The sequence below is a fragment of the Emydura macquarii genome, unplaced genomic scaffold, assembly GCF_026122565.2.
Source record: "Emydura macquarii macquarii isolate MOO-44397 ecotype Brisbane River unplaced genomic scaffold, CSIRO-AGI_Emac_v2 contig_431, whole genome shotgun sequence".
Classification (NCBI taxonomy): Eukaryota; Metazoa; Chordata; order Testudines; family Chelidae; genus Emydura; species Emydura macquarii.
The window spans coordinates 11,475,727-11,494,735 of NW_027130568.1; the positions used below are offsets into that span (position 1 = coordinate 11,475,727).

General features: G+C 42.3%; 1 protein-coding gene across 3 annotated transcripts in view; it reads left to right on the forward strand.

The window, feature by feature from the left end:
- The window catches only part of KCNG2 (potassium voltage-gated channel modifier subfamily G member 2), a 79,062-nt gene that overhangs the window by 46,164 nt on the left and 13,889 nt on the right, over positions 1-19,009 (forward strand). For 2 of the 3 annotated variants that reach the window (XM_067537540.1, XM_067537539.1), the window contains exon 2: positions 1,619-2,443. In XM_067537540.1, coding sequence (XP_067393641.1) covers positions 1,688-2,443 — 756 coding nt within the window. In that variant the 5' untranslated portion in view covers positions 1,619-1,687. Of the gene's footprint in view, positions 1-1,618; positions 2,444-17,920; positions 18,067-19,009 lie in introns of those variants that run through there. The other variant, XR_010917910.1, reaches the window with a different exon arrangement.

Genomic DNA, 19,009 nt, shown 5'->3' on the forward strand with positions numbered 1-19,009 from the left:
TCTCAGTCCAGATCTCCTATTGGGGGCCCAGAGTTCCAAGCCTGTTTGTTTTCCGTACTTACTTACAAAGGCCTTTATACAGCCCAGAAGGTTTTGTGTGTTCCCCTGCTGTAATTCCAGAGTAAAGTTTTCTGAAACCTATTAGCACTGCTTCAGGATGACTATGGATGGAAAACAAAAAGGCTCAGAGCTCTGGAGACAGTAGAACTGAGCAGAATAACAGGCAGCAATGCTGAATAAATGAGTTTGAGATCTGAGGACAGTGGTGCTATAAAGAGTGGTTCTGTTTAGGGGATGAAGGTGAGGTGTAAAATGAAGCCTCAGACTGCAAATGGTGCCCCTGATACGTTCAGAACAGCAGCAGATTAATCTCTTCTGCCCTGGTCCACCACAGAAAAAAGCCTTTCCAACCAGAGACTTCCACTTCAGGGCAAAAGTTAGAAATTTGCCCCACTTCTTGTAGGTTGCTTAGGGAATTGGGGTGAAATCCTGGCCTTCTGGAGTCAATGGCAAAATTCCCCTTGACTTCCACAGAGAACTTTCCCTCCTGGTGTTTAGATCAAAAATATCAGTCAGGAAGGGTGGTTGTCACTTGCTTCTCTGGTTCCTCATTTTACTTGATCATATCTGTTTCTGTACTAGCCAGAACTGACACATGGTCCCCAGTGCTTCAATCCAGCTTGATTTTGTTAAGCAAATTTCAGTGGGACTCCTCACAGAGCTATTGCTTAACTATGCAACATCTGGTCCCAAGTTAGCGCAGCAAGAGGATCACCTTTTTACAAGCTACTTCCAGCCCCACTTCATTCTTAGATTTCAGTCTCCAACTATCTCCAGCTGCAACTGCTGCAGACTAATGAGTCTCCTTTGGAACTTTGGCAGGTCAGAACATTCCCGCTCTGAGCTCTCAAAGGTGCAGTGACCACGTCTATCACTGCAGCTCTGGAATTTCCATACACCACACTCCGAAGCATTGCTGATTTGCTTATCCCAAATTATAAGAAACAAAATGTGACCCTCTTAAAGATTGTTTTCATATAGCATGATAACTCCACAAACGGCACACCATATGCAAACTGTGTAAACCATGTTAACCGAAAAGCATTTGAACCATATCAGCAGACAAGCACTGATTGTGAAAGAGATTTGCAATCTCACAATGGATAATTCCATAATAGAGGCGTCCCCTGGATTTGTCAGAATAAAGAAAGTCTTTCAACGAAGCCTTATCTAATAACCTGTTAGAATCCCAGGCCAGTGGTGATTTCCGTTTTAACATGCTGCCACACACACTCCTACCCCCCTCTCCCCTTCATGGACTGGCAGGGGAATTACTCCGCCACTAGAAAGGAGCAGCTCACAGTGATGCTTTATTACTCTCACCCTCTATTGATCATCACTTGGAGCTGCATTAGTAGACTCCAGAGACATGGACCCAGATTTCTATTTGATTGCTGTGAGAAATACTTTAGTCCCAAGGTAAGGGCGTGGAAGTAGGGAGGGTCCTAGAAGACTTCGTCCTAATATGCAAACAAAATTTTTAAAACTGCAGAGAAAATGTTGTGGGATTTTTTTCTCTACTGGAGCCCTAATTGTCACTTTTGAATTTCTTTTGCAGACTGGCCACTTGTCTCCACTTTGTAATCTATTTCTCTGAGTAGATTGGATACCTCCATGAACGTAACAAATGTATCAGGAAATGGCATTGCTCTCTGGGAACACAGATCCCAAATTCACCTCGTACTCCTACAACAATTTGGAAAACCTGTGCGAGGTGCAGACCAAGAAAGGATTTTTCTACAAAAAAGCCAAGCTTCTCCACCCTGGGGAAGACTTGTGCTGTTTGGCCCATCTTGAGGACCGAACCAGATATGTGATCATCAATGTAGGTGGCATTAAATACAGGATTCTGTGGACCACACTGGAGAACTGCCCTTTGACCAGGCTTGGAAAACTAAAATCTTGTAACAACTATGATGAGATCATGGACATCTGTGATGATTATGACGTCAGCTGCAATGAGTTTTTTTTCGACCGTAACCCTTGTGCCTTCAGGACCATCATGACTTTCCTGACAGCTGGGAAGCTGAGGCTTCTAAGAGAGATGTGTGCCCTCTCTTTCCAAGAGGAGCTGGTGTATTGGGGGATAGAAGAGGAACACCTGGAGTGGTGCTGTAAGAAGAGATTGAGACAAAAGGAGGAGGAGGCTGCGGAGGCCAGGCTGTATGAGGGGGAGATGATGGTTAATGAAGCTCCGCAATGTGCCTTCCAGGACAATAGCCGTTCAGGCTTGTGCATGAGAAAACTCAGGGATATGGTGGAGAACCCTCACTCAGGGATCCCAGGAAAGATATTTGCTTGTATATCCGTCTCCTTTGTTGCCATCACTGCAGTCAGTCTCTGTATCAGCACCATGCCAGATCTCAGAGAAGAGGAAGAACGGGTGAGTGCAGCCTTCAGTGGCAACTCTTACACAGTATTTTAAAACAGCAAAACACACAGAGTAAGCTATTTTGCCTTATCACTTCTGGGAAGGTCAAGGACAAAGTCATTCAGATACTGTCTGCAGTATTTGTGATGTGGAGTGCAGTCTGGTGTAGGATACAAAGACCATTATTTGATTGTTAGTCTAACTGAGGCAATCAAAATTCTCTGCTATTAGTGGAGCTGTGCCAGTTTACACCAACAGAGAACTTTTTTTCCAGAATGTGTGCATGCCTCCACCACAAAACAGATGACAGAATAACAATTAGTTGTTCTCTCATTATTATACAAATGAACCCTGCTTCTGGTTCACTGTTCTGATGTTGGATTATTAGCTGTGACTGTCTCTAGATTATCAATTCTGCTTTTTCCTAAAAAGTACTTTAAATATTTTGTTGATATAAGTTATTAATAACTCTTTTTGTAAGGAACTTATCTGAAGAATATTCTCCTGGAGGAGGAGGAGACAGTGAACTGAGGCAGCCCCTGGACAAGAGAAACAAATCATACACACACATGGCCTAATTTTCAGATGTGCTGGGCACTCATGGTGCCAGTTGAAGCCAGCGGGAGCTGTGAGTGTTTCGCACCTCTGAAAATCAATCACTTTATTTATTCTTCATTTTCAGTGCAGTTCCTTAGCGCCAGTCTCTTACTTGTGTGGGTAGTCCAGATTCCTGGGATTAGTCCCATTGAAAACAGGGAGAGTTTTTCCTGAAGATTGCAGGATGGGGCCTTTAATTTTTACATTGAAATGCATGAAAACAAAATATCGAAAGGAATGATGGATTGTTACAGGGATTGGGGTGGGAGGCGGGGTGGTGGAGAAGCTTCAGAAAAGTTATCTTGTCTCTGAGGCTTTGGGGCAGAATATGAGTACAGTGTCAGTGGATAGATATTTTATTCGCAGCCAAACAAGCCACTTAATGTTTGTGCTTATTTTCCAGCTCAGTGGTCAATTAACACAAACGTGACCAGTGACCTGTTTCAACAGTATTTCATCCGGTCATACTCTGCAGGCATAAACACAATTCTATACAAAGCTCTCCTTATGGTAAAAATCTCCAGAAACAACCTATTTTCCTAGCGTCCCATCCTACAGGGTGCTGAGTGCACCCAGCTCCCCAGAAACTCCGGAGAGCTCTGTGCTGTGTTTTTATGAGCACTTTATACACAATTAAAATCCACCCTCTGCTGGTATGGTGCGCAGAGGAGATTATCAGGTAGCCACGTTCATCATAGCTGTTTATCTCCTAAAATGAACATTTTAGATAGAAGCAAAAGCCACATTGTTCTGATAATTAAAGAAAATCATAGTTTCAAAAGCCAGTGGCTAAAAGAAAACTGAACTTCCTTAATTCATTTATTTTAGATATGGCTTGTGAAACTGAAAAACTCAATACCTTTAAATAAGCAAATTCAAACACAATTTGCTGAAAAATGGCCTTGAACAGTTAGTCAGCCACTAGCCACTATTATCTGCAGGGTGCTCTGGATTTTTGAAAGAGTTTCTAGAGCAAATTGATGCAGGATGAATCTTCAGCATACTACTACTAAACAAAATGGGTTTGAACTAAACAGTGGTCTGCAGAATAATCGTGAGGGCTAGTCTTGTAGCAGGATTGGAACTGGTTAGCTTCTTAGGAGTTGGCAGAACAAGTAGGGAACACGGTGTCGAGATGGGGGGAAGGGTTTTCTGGCCTCTGAAAAGTGGGGTAGGTTGGGGCTGTTGGAAAAAAAGAGTCCAAAACTGACCTTCCTTCCTCTAGCAAGAAGCCCCCTCTTTCCTCTGCCTCCCTCCCACTTACAACTCTTCTGAAGCACCTTGTGATCAAACATCTCCCAGCATATTTCAAAGATGCATATTAGCTCCTCTTCATAGATGGGAGAACATAGGCATGGGGAAGGTAAGTGATTTGACCAAGGTCACACAATGAGCGATCAGAGTTGAGAATATAACCTAGGAGTCTTGACTGCTGGTCTCTTATTTCTAATCAATAGAAAATACTGCTTCCCTGGAGGGCAAAAAAAGGTCTGCACAGGGGCGTGCCAGAAACAGACTGATCTTTATTTTCTGTTCCTAGTTCCCTGATGTGAGTAAAGGTTATAAAAAAGTCATACCCGTGTCACATGGGCAGGAATCGGTCTCCACAGTTAGAATGAGGAAGAGCTGTAACAGAGAGTGGGGTGCATGGTTGAAAGGAGTTTGTTGGGGAGCATGTGGTTTTCAGTACTGTCACATAGATGTAATATACCTGACTTCGGTAGGGTACTTGACAGAGTACCACACACACACCATTCCAATTCTAAAACGAGCAGCATACAGTATCAGTACAGCACAAATTAAATGGCTTAAGAACTGATCAACTGACATATCTCAACAAGTAGCCAACAATGGGGAATCCTCACTGAATGGGGGATGTTTCTAATGGGGATCCACAGAGATTGGTACAAGGCCTTATGCTATTCAGCATTTTCATCAATGATCTGGAAATGAATATAAAATTGCTGCTGATAAAATTTGCACAAAGATTGGTGGAGAGGTAAATAATGAGAAATGGACAGTCCTACAGAACAGTCTGGATGGCTTGGTAACCTGGGCCCATTCAATGTGTTTTAATGGAGCCAAATGCAGGGAGTGATATTCTTAGAAACAAGGAATGCAGGCCAGACCTACAGAATTGAGCACTGTATCTTGGAAAAAAGTGACTCTGAAAAGGATTTAGGGGTTATGTGGACAAGCAATTCAACGTGAGCTGCCAATGTGCTGCTGTGGTGCGAAAAGGGATAATCTGATCCTTGGATGTATAAATGGGAATAGAAATAGAGAGGTGAATTTTACCTCTGTTTATGGAATTAGTGAGGCAGATAATGCAATATTGCATACAGTTTTGATGTCCAGATTTTTAAAAAGATGGTTAAAAAAATTGAAGAGGGTGCAAAAATGAGCCTCAAAAATTATTCGAGGGCTAGAGAAATGTCTTAGAGAGAGACTTGAGAAATTCAATCTGTTTAATGTATTTTAGAAAGAAGATTGAGAAGTGACTGGATCATAGTGTGTATAAGTACTTTGCACATAGAGAAAATACTGGGTACTAAAGGGCTTTTTAATCCAGCAGAGAAAGGCATAAAAAGAAAAAACACTTGGAAACTGAAGCCAGACAAATGCAAATTAGAAATTAGGTGCAAGTTTTTAACAGTGAGGGTGATTGTCCACCATTGAAACACATTACCAAGGGAAGTGGTGGATTCTTCATTTCAGTGTCTTCAAGTCAAGATTAAATGCCTTTCTGGAAGACAGGATTTAGTCAAACACAAATCATGCTTTAGTCAAACATACGAGTTATTGGCTCAATACAGAAATAACCAGGTGAAATTGATTGGCCTGTGATATACAGGAGATCAGCCTAGATGATCTAACTGCCTTAAATTATGAATTACTGATGCTCCTGGAAGTAGGCATTGTTCTATCACTCATGTTGAGAAGGGGTTGTGGAAGGGCTATGGACATGGTCAAGTGCTTTATTTTGCTTGAGGAAGAAATGTAGAGCCCCACGATGGAGGATAGGTGGTGTGATCACCTGTCCTTTATTTCACATCTAATATCCCATGTCCTGTATCGAGTCAATAGAGGATGTACTTCTTCCTGCATATCAGCAATAAATAAACTTTCAAAGGGTCCGACTCAGTAATACAAAAGTACGGTTTTTTAACATGAATAAAACGTCATGGGTGCTGTCCCTTTAAAAACAATCTTTCTCCAGTATTTTTCACAATGTTGTGTGTAGTGTACAGTATACAGTTATGTAACTATGATGACTGGTTTCTGTGTATAGCACATTTTTATGATGTTTGCCTGGCTTGCTGCTGTGAAACACTCCATTTTGGAGAACCCATTTCAGCTCAAGGCAGCTGCTCTTGCAGTTTGAGCCACACCGATTATGCTTTCTCATGGAGATTTGTTCTTTGTTATTTTCCTCAAGCTAAAATAAAAGCCACTCCGTCTGAAAATACATGTTCTTTAGTGTGTATGGAAAACACAACACTCTCCTTGAAACATAGGTGGCGGACGAAGAAGCATGGAAAATATTCCATTTTAGTACTTTAAAGAGCTATGCCAGCGTAAAGCTCTGTGTCTGAATTAGGCCCCTGTCTGGCAACAAACTCTGCAGAAGTGGACCCTTGTGCCAATGTGGGGCCTTGTTCACTTCAGTGAATTGCCACCTGGTTGCAGCAGTCTGCCCATAACTTGTAGGATCAGGGCCTTGGACTGTAAACTCCGCTGGCAGGAGCAGTGCTTTCTTCGTTGTTTATACATGGCTCAGCACACTGATGGAGCTTAGCAAGTAATGGTAGTAGTAAAGCCAAGCAGTTTTTGTTAGCATGACTTGGAATTGTGTTTAACCGCCTTACACTTTGTTGCTTGCGCACAGTTTAAAATTTGTACCCAAGGATAGATTCTTGGTCTGGTTGCAGTCTCCTTACAGGGAGTGAACATGTCTACATCCCTTCTGGACAAGGAATAAACAAACACTAAATATTCTTTCAAGGACATGCTGTATTCTATATATTTTCCAAGCTATCTGGCTGGAATTATTATTGTTACATTTATATGTCGGGGATATTGAGACAGGAACTCTGTTTTACAATGCAGCAGTATTATTCCTGAGTGAATGAACTCTGAGTGAGAGGTTTATCCCACCAAGAGAACCCTCTTCTGCTGATAGGTCATACATCTATCCTATTACTGCTGCAGGCAAAAAAGGAAGGAACCAATAATGGTAAATACATGCTTAAGCATAATTACTTAGAACCTGATCCTCCACACTCATCTGTAGGGACAAACCATTACACCCTTGTGGCATCCCATGGAAGTTAATGTGACTTCTCTCAGATGCAGGATCAGAGCCTTAGAAATCAAAAGTAATTCTCATGTGTGGAGTCTTTAGTTGGACAGAGAGGATTATTTTAGAGAGTTATTCCATTAATTGGGTGCCAACACACTTTTATGAAAAATATGCAAAAATAATCTATCATAATTTTTGCTGCATATTTCAGATGAATTCTAGATGATGATAGCAATCCCTTGTGGCTCACCAGAGGGGTAGATAGCATTGGTTTACTATTACCACATTTAATTTTTTTCTTAGTAAGGGTCAGATTCTGCCACCATATTCATGCTGAAGAGCAGCTTACACTGCAAATAGTTCCATTGATTTCAGATACTGGTCAGTTATCAATAAGAGTGGCAGAACTGGGTTCTAAATTACAGTAGAACCTCAGCATTACGAATACCTCAGGAATGGAGGTTGTTCGTAACTCTGAACTAGACGTTATGGCTGTTTTTCGAAAGTTCACAACTGAACATGGACTTAATAAAGTTTTGAAACTTTACTATGCAGAAGAAAAATGCTGCTTTATTAACCATTTTAATTTAAATGAAACAAGCTCAAAACAATTTCTGAACCTTGTCAAATCTTTTTTTAAAACTTTCCCTTTATTTATTTTAATAGTTTACATTTAACGTAGTGCCTGACGGTATTTTCTTTTTTTGGGTCTCTGCTGCTGCCTGATTGCATACTTTCACTTCCAAATGAGGCATGTGGTTGACAGGTCAGTTTGTAACTCTGATGTTCATAACTCTAAGGTTCTACTCTACTCTTTACCTCCAGATAGTAATTTTAAACTAGGACACTTACTATCTTTTCCAAATGTTTCAAGTTAGTGTTTATGTGTGGGGAAAAAAACACCAACAATCTACATAATAATCACCCCTGAAATGTTCAGGAAAAAGAGAGATTCCAACTATTTAAAAAAATAAAAAAATAAAAAGAGAATCAAGTAAATCTGCTTAAAGTGACAGTAGGCTATTTAATGTAAAGTAGTGTATTAGGAAACTTCTACACAAGGCCTTAGCTTAATTTAAGGGAATAAACCTCTAAAGGAAAATGTACTTCTGAGTCAAATACACAGCAGTGACCCTCAGACAGCAAATTCTGTGAAGACAACCACAAAAAGTATCTACAAGACATAAAAATAGTCTGAGGCATATGATATCTTTATGGCATTGTAGACATATAGTATTCTTAAGGCAATTTATTAACATATTAAAGTAATGGCAAGAATACAATCACTCAAGGCAAGTGGTTAATAAGTCAGAGAAATCTTAAGCTGATCATTAATGTACCAAAGCAAAAGTGATGCTGAAGAACTTAGGGTATTAAGAGATGCAATCAAATACCATTTGGTTGCCACACTAGGCCTGTTCCTTTGTTCTTGGTGAGGAGCTGTAAGATATAAAAACAGCCTCTTCTATATAAAGAGGGGAAGCTCATTTCTTCTACTGGGGTATCTTCCCTATGGGAAGAATAGCAGCAAAACAGAGGGCTTACACTGGGCATATACCCTTGTTTTTGCGAAGGGGAGACCCGCTTGTATTTTGTATCGTTTGTCTGGGATGATCCAAAAGAACAAGTGTTTATAGATGGCTAGAATCTTTCATGCTGGAATATTTTTTATACTGGAATCTTTCAGAGCGACTGATTCATTCTAGGGCTGTTGCTACACTACAGCTTAAGTCAACGTAAGTTTTGTTGCTCATTAGCCACCCCTCCGAGTGACATAACTTATGCCGACTTAACTGCCGGTGTGGACTACGCTATGTCAGTAGGTGTCCCTGTCTGTTACCTGAACACCAGTTTCTGTTTGAATCCAGTGTTTTTGGTATTGGCAGTATCTCTTACTTGTTAAACGACTGCTCTTCCTTTATCTTTCTATAATAAAAGGAAGCTATTTAAACATAATCTAGCCTTTTACAATGTTACTTCATAAAGTGCATGTTACTTTAAAAAATTCTGAAGAACTGGTCTGTAAAAGAATTTACACTTTTGGAAGATTTTATATTTTCTGCTCTTTCAGATTTGATGAATCAGTTGCATATCACTGATTAGTCCCCTTAAATTAAATTACATCACATATATTCATATTCTACAGCATATAAACCTCTCATCTTAGTGCAGAGGCATTTATATGTTGGCTTTTCAATTGGTTTTGTTTGCCCTTTTGTTCTTTAAGGAGATTAGTTTGCATTTCTGAAAATACTGGTGCTAAAATAAGCAAAATGTCAAGAAGATCTAAAAAATGATCTTTCAACATACTAGACTTTCATTTCTTCCCACAGCAGCACTAGGATTAACGGTGTCTCAGGACCACACGTGTACACACGTACACACACACACACACACACACACACACACACACACACACACACACACACACACACACACACACACACACACAGAGGGTAGGATTCTCTTCTCGTGTTGGTTTAAGCCAAGGGAACTCCAATGCAGTCCCCTGAGTTACAGCTGCATAAAAATGGCAGAGGAAAAGCAGATATATGCTTTCTTCATCTCTACATTTTGTGTTATCATGTGGAGCTGTTGTAATTAGAAAAATTATAATAGAAAGTTATAGATCAGTAGCCTTAAATTGGAAACCATGTTATAACAGAGAGACTCATAAAAAATGTATATAAGACGACTCCAGGATTGTTAATCTGTGTCACTCTGAAGCCTAAAATTTCTGTACAGTCAGTGTGAAACAAGGTTTAAAACAAACAAAAGGAAGTATTTCTTCACACAATGCACAGTCAAGCTGTGGAACTCTTTGCCAGAGGATGTTGTAAAAGCCAAGACTGTAACAAGGTTCAAAAAAGAGCTAGATAATTTCATGGAAGATAGGTCCATCAACAGCTATTAGCCAGGATGGGCAGGGATGCAAAACTATGCTCTGAAGTGTCTCTAGCCTCTGTTTGCCAGAAGCTGGGAATGGGCAACGGGCTGGTTCTGCTCATTCCCTCTGAAGCACCTGGCATTGGCCACTGTCAGAAGACAAGATACTGGGCTGGATGGATCAAGAACTGACCCAGTATGGCTGTTCTTATGTTCACTCTGCATGGACCTCTCTTGTGAGCCATTTTCAGAGATAGCCACTTCTACAGTTTTGGAGCAGGCTGCTCATGAGTAGACAGTGATGTGAGGTGCTAACAGCTAATGTTGGCAAAGCACTTTGTAAATAAAGTGCTGTATAATAATAATCAATCATATTTAGCAATCACTGTCCTCTTGAAGCAGCCAGAGTTCTAGGCTTTTTCTCCCCCTTTTCTTGTTTGTCTATCCCCCTTAAAAACCAACAAAACAGCAAGCCTAGTACATGATTCTTGTGGAGAGCAGTCTTCCTTCTTGATGTAAGCAGCTTAAACTTTAGCAGCAACATCAACAGAGCCTTGAGCAACAGCTATCGAAAATGAAAGGAGACATAGCCCCAAGAAAAAGAAGAAGCCAGCTCTTCCAGCCTGCACAGAGAGTTTGGGGACAGTCCGTGAATTTTCTGTCACTCAGTCTAGGTTATAACATTTTTGGGTGGGCATGTGGAACAATTTCTCACTAAGTGCACAATGATTCTGCAGATTCCTGTGCTCAAAACTCCCCATCCTTAGCAAACATTAGTGCTTCCGCTTCTGATCCTCTTCCTCCTCTTAACTTCAAACATTACACACAGTTTAACTTTAAATAGAAATTACTTTCTATGGGGGTGGGAAAGGGCTAAACTTTCTTCCAAGGACAAAGGAGGAGTCTGAAGAAATTTTAAGAAGACTGGGTTTAGACTATAAGCCATGTTTGTTGAGGACATATGAATGGTGAGTTCTGGGTGCAGGGGCCAGCGTGAGCCTATCTATGATAAAATGGACAGATCATTTCAATGTAGTAGTAACTGGGGAGGGGTGCAATGGGGCAGGTTTCTGCTATCTTGGTAATAACTATATCCTGTGCTAATTAACTCTTGAGCCCCCAGATATGGATTTTACCTCATAATTGGTAAGCACCTTATGCTTTTAAACTTATTCACATTTGGTGGCGGCAGCTATCCCTCGATATGAGGATGATGTCTGCCAGGGGAAAGTCACTGAAGTGGGAGGTGTTAACATCCTTGGCAGAGGCCTACACAATGTGGGGGAGCCGGTGTGCAGGTGGCAACCTCACAAAACTTGACAGGAAGGAGACCTGGACCCAGTGGCAGGGAAGGCCGAGACAACTGGAGGGCTCCACCCAGCTGCAGCTCTCATCTGCTTCCACTGCCACAGAGAACTGACAAGTCCCCAAATATGCCAGTTCCTGCCATTTGGAGTAACAACGGTAAAAACAGCAAAATGTGCTCCATGTTTAATCTATGTTAAGTACTAAGCTGGTCCCTGTTACTGAGCACTTTACACTCTTTAATATATTTATTCTCACAACACCCCAGTGAGGCGGGGGTTTATTCTCATTTTGGAGATGGGGAAATGAGGCACAAAGGCAGGTGACTTACCCCAGGTCAAACAGGAAGTCTTTGAAGAAATCTCATGCCAATGTCTCCTTCCCCAGCATCCACATTTTAAAAAATACAAAAGGCCAATTTGCAATACCCCTATTCATGGTGATTAGGATCCTTACTCCACAAATGTTTGCATTGCTTTCAGTGGGACTCCTTGTGCTGTCAGGGGCTATTCAGGGCTAGTAAGGATATCATCATCTAAGTGTCATCATTTATGTGCCAGGAAATATTGGGAATTTTCACACTCATACCTTGGCTTTCTTCAAAAGATAAAATCTGTCCTTTCCTTGAAGAAGAAGAAGAAATAATCACATGGCATGTTCATCATAGAGCTCCAGGAGATGTTACTATCTGAAAATGTGTGGATTGGAAGGGAATAGAACAACTGATTTGTTTTTGGCTAATGCCTATATAACTGGATTTAGGTAATGAACTGATTTAATATCTATGCAGCACTTAGACAAATTACATCAGATATTTCAAGTGCTCTAGATGGTATAACTGGGCTCAAGGAAATGGAAGTGTGTGAAATTGAAGACTTTTGGTTCTGCACTGGAAACATTTAAATTCAAGACAGAGGGAATGGAATAATATAACAATGAATAAATATTTTTTTTAAAAACAACTAAACTAACTGATTTGTGTAAGGTATTTGATTTAGTACCATCTGACATTCTTATTAAAAATAAATGCATATTAAAGTATTTTGATTATTAAAATTATTAATATTAAATTAATTTAAAACTGGTCTCAACAATAATTTGTAAATGAGGAATTATGATCCACCAGGGACATTTGGAGTGACGTGCTTCGGGGATCAGTTCTTGGCTCAATGCTATTCAGTATCTTTATCAATTGGTAGTTTATCAATTTATCTGGAATTAAATGGAATGATCATTGCTAGTGAAGTTTGCAGAAACGGATGGAGTAAATAATTTTTTTGGTACAAAAAAGCAAACCCAGGCCATTATCTAGCTCTAATTTAATATTTTTAATCAAAATGTTGGGTTGCCGTTCAGACTCGGTCTGTAGGTCATTTGTGAGCAGGATGACTCCGTTGAAACAAACTACAATAAATGTCAAACCTCAGTCACTGGCAGCAAACACTGCCTTCATATTCACTCACACACACACCACAGATACGTTCCTCCTCCTCCCTGCTGTAGCCAGCATCTAGATCCTGAACACAAATGGAAAATACAGAGACCAGTATGAAAGCCAGGGACTTCCCATCACCCTAAGATTTATTTGAAACTTAGCTGATGGTGCTCTGAAGACAGACTACATGGGGGCAAATTTTGTCACTCTAGTTTTGGTGAACACAGTAGTTTCTCCCATTCCAGCACCAGCCTCTGTTTGGACACCAACAGAATAGTTAATCCACCACCTAAAGTTAATCAGTTTTGATCTGGTATACAATGACTTTTCATATCATGTCAACCAGGATCACTGCCAGGAGAGGATGCGTTAGAGTGGTCCTGGGCCTTCGTTTCATGGTGGACGGATACAATGTCATCTTGAGATGCTCTCTCTGTGCTGTGCAAATACAGAGAGACAGCATTCAGTATTTTGGAGCAGAGGTAGTGGCGGCAGCAGGCAACCAGCAGGATGACAATTGCAGCCAAAGACAAGATGGGAAGACCATTTATCTCCCTAGAATACATGATAAAGGGGGAAAGAAGGAAAAACAGGAAGACCATCTTGGGAAAAAATGTGGGAGGACAGGAACCAGCTTTACTATTAAATAAATAAATAAAGTAAGGCTGGGGAGGGCAGAGGAACCAGCTAAAAAATATGGGGAAATGAAAGAGAACCAGCAATAAGTGGGAATAAAGAGGAGGAAAAGAGGCTAAAAAGATGGAGGATAGAGAAAATATAAGAGAGGGAGGAATACAAGCATAAAAATGTTGCAGGGGATCAGATCAGATTTTTTAAAAATGAGGATAACAAGGTTTAAGATGTACGGGTGAAAGAGCTAGTAGCAAGGATTAAAAAGGAGTTTGAATGATCTTAAAAAAAAAATCCAGGAACGATGGATGAACACATCTTGTCCTAGATGCTGTAAATCTTGAGTTACAATCCTGCTCTCAGTTCTTTCTGCCTTAACACCAATTTTCCACTATTTCCAGGAGAGGCACATCCTTTTTTAAAAAAAAAAAAAAAAAAGGGGGGGGGGGGATGTCTCCTTGAACATTTCAGAATTCCACAGCTTTGTGAGATCCTTATTGGGCAGCTCCCTACAGCTAAAAATGCTAATTCTGTGTGCTGGCATTCCCCATGGAAGCTGATCAAACTACATAAACATCCTTGGCATGGATTCAGTCCCAGTTTTTGTTGGTGATTTACATGTTATAGTGCTGCAGAGCTGCCATTTATGGGAAATAATCCCTCTCTTTATTTTCTCAGTCCCTGCCATATTTATGTGAAGCAGGTGTTTGGTAAATTCCACGTTCTGCAGTTAGATTTTTTGGGGCGAGATTGCAGAGCAGACGCTGTCTTGTTCCTATAGCATCTGCACTTACACTTGCTAGGATGAAAATTACTAGGGCTATCAATCTTCATACATCAGGGTGTACTGCAGTGCAACAGAGCTCAGTTCTCTTCATTGCAGCACTGCTGCTCAGGACCCAGCATTTACTGAGGTGTACAGAAGGATAGATTAAAAGGATTCGTCATTGTTCCTTCCAACCTTTATGTTACTGGCTCTTATGCTGCTGCGCAGATGTAGAAAATGGCCTAAAAGTAGTATTTGGAACTTGAACCCGAATTCAGATGAACTGGAAACTTAGTTAAAAAGATGCATATTTTAACAAATGACAGCCATCAAGTAAGGTGAATTGTGTGTACATCCACCCCATTCATCAGGAACAGATCAGTGGAACAGTTGTTGCATCAGTTTTAATTGTTGTGAGGTTTAATAATAGGTGACACATCCTTTTTTAATGACTACTTATTTGCATTATGCCAGCACCTGATGGTTCTAGATGTGCTACACCTTGCAGTCAAATGCTCCGAATACCCAGTGTGCTGAGCTCTTTCAGTCAGTAATAAGAGATGGGCCCTGCCACCTCAAGTCTACAAACTAAATAGACAAAAGATGTGAGAGAATATTATCTTGCTTTTTCATAGGGCCAGGGGTGGGGCGGACTCAGGCCAGATCAAGTGGAGTTAGGTGCCTAAATATCCGTAAGGCTCTAGCCCGTGGTTTGTGAGCTACATGCGGCTCTTTTACACTTAAGGTGTGGCTCATGGAGTCCCCTGCTTTTCCCCCCATTCTCGGCCAACCAGTGGCTGTATGGCTATGGAATGCATTGAGCCTGCTTAGTCTCAGTTCCCTGCCCTGCTCGTGGGTGTGAGGTACTGCACTGATGGGGGCTATGCTGCATTCCCCACCCGGCTCTCAGTCCCCGTGGTATTGACAAAGCAGACCCAGTCGCTGCTTTCTTGGTCGGGTCTTTGGCATGAACTGACCCTGCCCATGCTCATCATCTCCCCCTTCCTTCAGTCTCAGGGCTTTATGCCTGTGTCACACTGAGGCCTATGTACAGTAACTTGCGTATCTCCCGTCAACTTCCTAACGCCTATTTATCACAGCGTCTCCACTGTGCTGTGCTGACAGGAAATGCCCTCTTGTCGACGCAGTGCTACGCTACTTGTCGGGGTGGATGGATGGAGTCGCCGTCTAGGTTCGAGTCTTTACTGCTGCTCAAGCGAACCTGCAAAATTGATCCTGCACTGCCGGGTGTGCCACCGGCAGTGTAGACATAGCCTGATTGTCAGCTCACTTACAGTCGCAGTGCTAATATTGCCCAAGTATAGTTGGTCTTAGCACCCCATTGTCTCAGCACTGTGGTCCGGCTCCTCAAAGGGCCTTAGGATTGGCAATCATAAGCATCGCCATCCCTAACTTTTAGACACCTAGGAAATCATTAGAACAACAAGCCTCAGTTAGGAGCTTCGGCGCCCTCTTCAATGAATGGGGGGAGAGAGGTGCTTAGAAATGTGATCTGCAAAAGCCAGTGTGCTAGGCAGGGAACCTCCTAAGCTAGGCGATGGAAGAGGCTTCTCACAGTGTTTGGTGCTGAGCTCTGCTTGCAGTCCACAGCCAGGAACCCCTCTCCGTGAGTCAGGTGACTTAGGTGCCTAAGTCATTTCTTGTGAGATTGAGTTAGGTACCTGGCTGACACCACACCACCTAGACAGTATGCTAAAGGCATATTGGGCCGCATTAGTAGGAGCATTGCCAGTAGATCAAGGGATGTGATTATTCCCCTCTCTTCGGCACCAGTGAGGCCACATCTGGAGTACTGTGTTCAGTTTTGGGTCCCCCACTACAGGAAGGCTGTGGACAAATTAGAGAGAGGCCAGAGGAGGGCAACAAAAATTAGTAGGGGACTGGAGCACATGACTTGGAGAGGCTGAGGGAACGAAGTTTGTTTAGTCTGCAGCAGAGAAGAGTGAGGGGGGGATTTGATAGCAGCCTTCACCTACGTGAGGGGAGTTCCAGGGAGGCTGACACTAGGTGGTGGCAGATGACAGAACAAGGAGCAATGGTCTCAAGTTGCAGTGAGGGAGGTCTAGGGTGGATGTTAAGAAAAACGTTTTCACTAGGCGAGTGTTGAAGCACTGGAATGGGTTACCGAGGGAGGTGGTGGAATCTCCATCCTTAGAGGTTTTTAAGGCCCAGCTTCACAGAGCACTGGCGGGGACGATTTAGTTGGGGTTAGGGTTGGTCCTGCTTTGAGTAAGGGGGTTGGACGCCTGAGGTCCCAGCCAACCCCAATATTCTATGATCAGATCTGGCAGGGCAGTGCCTGTTTGTTTGTCCCTGGTCTGAGGCTCATCCTGGGACTTAGGCATGAGATAGATGTCCGGTGCCCAGAGTGAGGCACCAGTGCACATGGTCAGAGGCAGAAGCATAGAGAATTTTTACAGCAAAAACAAAGGTGCCACGTGAGTTTATGTATCTACAGGGTTAGGTGACAGCCAAGAAGGGTGTCTAAAACTGAGACTGACTTAGGCACCAAAGTCCCCTTGTGGCGCTGGCACCATGTGCCTGTGCTGGGGACAGAGTGAGTGTGCCCTTCTGTGTTGAGCCTTTGAGGCACGTGCTGAGCAGACATTCTCATTTCACTCCCTAGCTCAATGTGCCTACTACATCAGCACAGGGCCGTACTTCCGACTAACAGTCTGGTGGAGATCCTTGGGTAGTTTGCCCCATTGTAAAAACGGGTCATGGGGGAAAGGGCGGCTCTCTGCATCAAATGACACTCCAGATTTGTACCCCAGACCCTGTTCTGGGTCTTCATCTGGCATACTCGTTCTCAAGCCAGTCTGGCTTTGCATTTGCATTTTAGTGCACTTTAAAATTAAGCCCTGGTCGTTAGGTGAGAGGAGAGGGGAACTGTATGGCTTTATATAGTAGAACCATTACTTTGGCATGGACAGACCTGACCTAACCAGAGAGTTCATGAGGAACCAAGCAAAAGCTGACTCAAGTAGTTCTTGCTCAATATCACTACCAGGATTTGAAGGTAGGTGATTGCAGTCTAAACCCACAGCAGCCTTTCTCGGAGTCAGCAGCTTCAATCTTAGGCAAAATTATAGCAATCAAACTTACAGATCAGGGATAAAGGGATCACTCTTTAAGGTGCATGTGCTGGGGGTAGAATGTCTCTCTCTAAGATTACAAGACTCTAGCACTAAACAATATAGATCCTGCACATAGCAAGGGCATCTGTACAATTTATAAATTCTGTGTGAGATTATGAATGCTCTGTCTATATCTTTACCAAACTGCAACCTCCATTGTGTCTTCGCTGTTCTTTCAAAACCAGGTTGAAAAGCACTTCTAGCAGTGGTAGGGGTGAAGGCCTAACCCTAGAGGGGCATTTAATGTTAAATGCTCAACCATTGAAATATAATTGCTCTAAACAGAGGACAGGCTTCCAACGAGGGAAATTGATTTAGCAGAGGAGAGGTTGCCTGGCAATGAAGTCACCTGGTAGGGATCTCTGATCACCTGATGAGCTGATGAGGCACTCACCTGACAAAAGAGACTGGAAGATTATAAAAAGGAAGGAGCTGATCAGCTTTAAAGCCATTTGATAAGGGAGATGCAACCCTACTTGTAGGCGTCTGATGAGGTGGGGGACTCTGCCTTCTTTCCTGGACATGGATGTTCCCTCAAGAACTCCCAAGGGAAGGGTGAGCCAATGAAGGGCATTGGGGTTAGGATGTTTGTTGTGTTCTAAATGATCTATACTTTCTTGTGCATTATCTGTTAAGTCAAGAGCAATGGTGGTAAAATCTGTGCAAAGGCTGTGTTATGTGCTTCACGCTTGCCCTATGCCTCCTGAAAGAGTTAAACTGCCACCCAGAAGGCTCATCTGAGGGTGGAGTATGGGGGAAAGGTGTGTTTGGGGGAATCTGAAGGGTCAGCACTGAACCCATAGGCTAGGTAACTCAACAGTGGATTCCAGCTCTCCAGGGAGAGTGCTAGACAGGATCTTCACCTGGGAGTATTCCTGTGGACCTACTAAGAGTGGGGCAGTGGCTTAAGAGGTTTAAAACACCCAGGAACTTAGCAACTGGATTCTCTCACAGCCATCTAAGTGAGTGGCTAGAAGGTGTCCATAAGGTTACAGGATTTTAGGACTAAGCAATATAGTTCCTGCCTGCAGCCCCCTGTTCCTTATTGCCCTGTCTGTGTCTCTCTTTGACATGAGGTTTCCCGCTCTAGGAAACTGAACCCTGTTTTGTACCTGCTGATAACTGGGGGAAAAATGCTCCTGGAATCTTCATTTAGGATCAGATTATGACTCTTTAACCTACGTTCATTTACTCCATGACTACACCTGCTAAATTTATTGGGGACTACTTCAGTGTTGTGCCTCTTGTAAATTGTTTCACAAGTTTTAGCCCCAGGTTCTGGAATCCTATGATATGTGAAAATCTCAACAATAAAAAAAGGCTTCTAGCTCTCATTGTTGCAGACAAAAGCTTGAAAACATGATCTTAAAGGTTCAAGAAACAGAAGGCAAATATAAAGTGAGCTAAGCAGGTCCTGACCACCCACAACTCCAATTAAAGGGAATTGTGGGTGGCCAGCAGGTAGTCAAACACCTTAATACATGACAGAAAAAGAGAA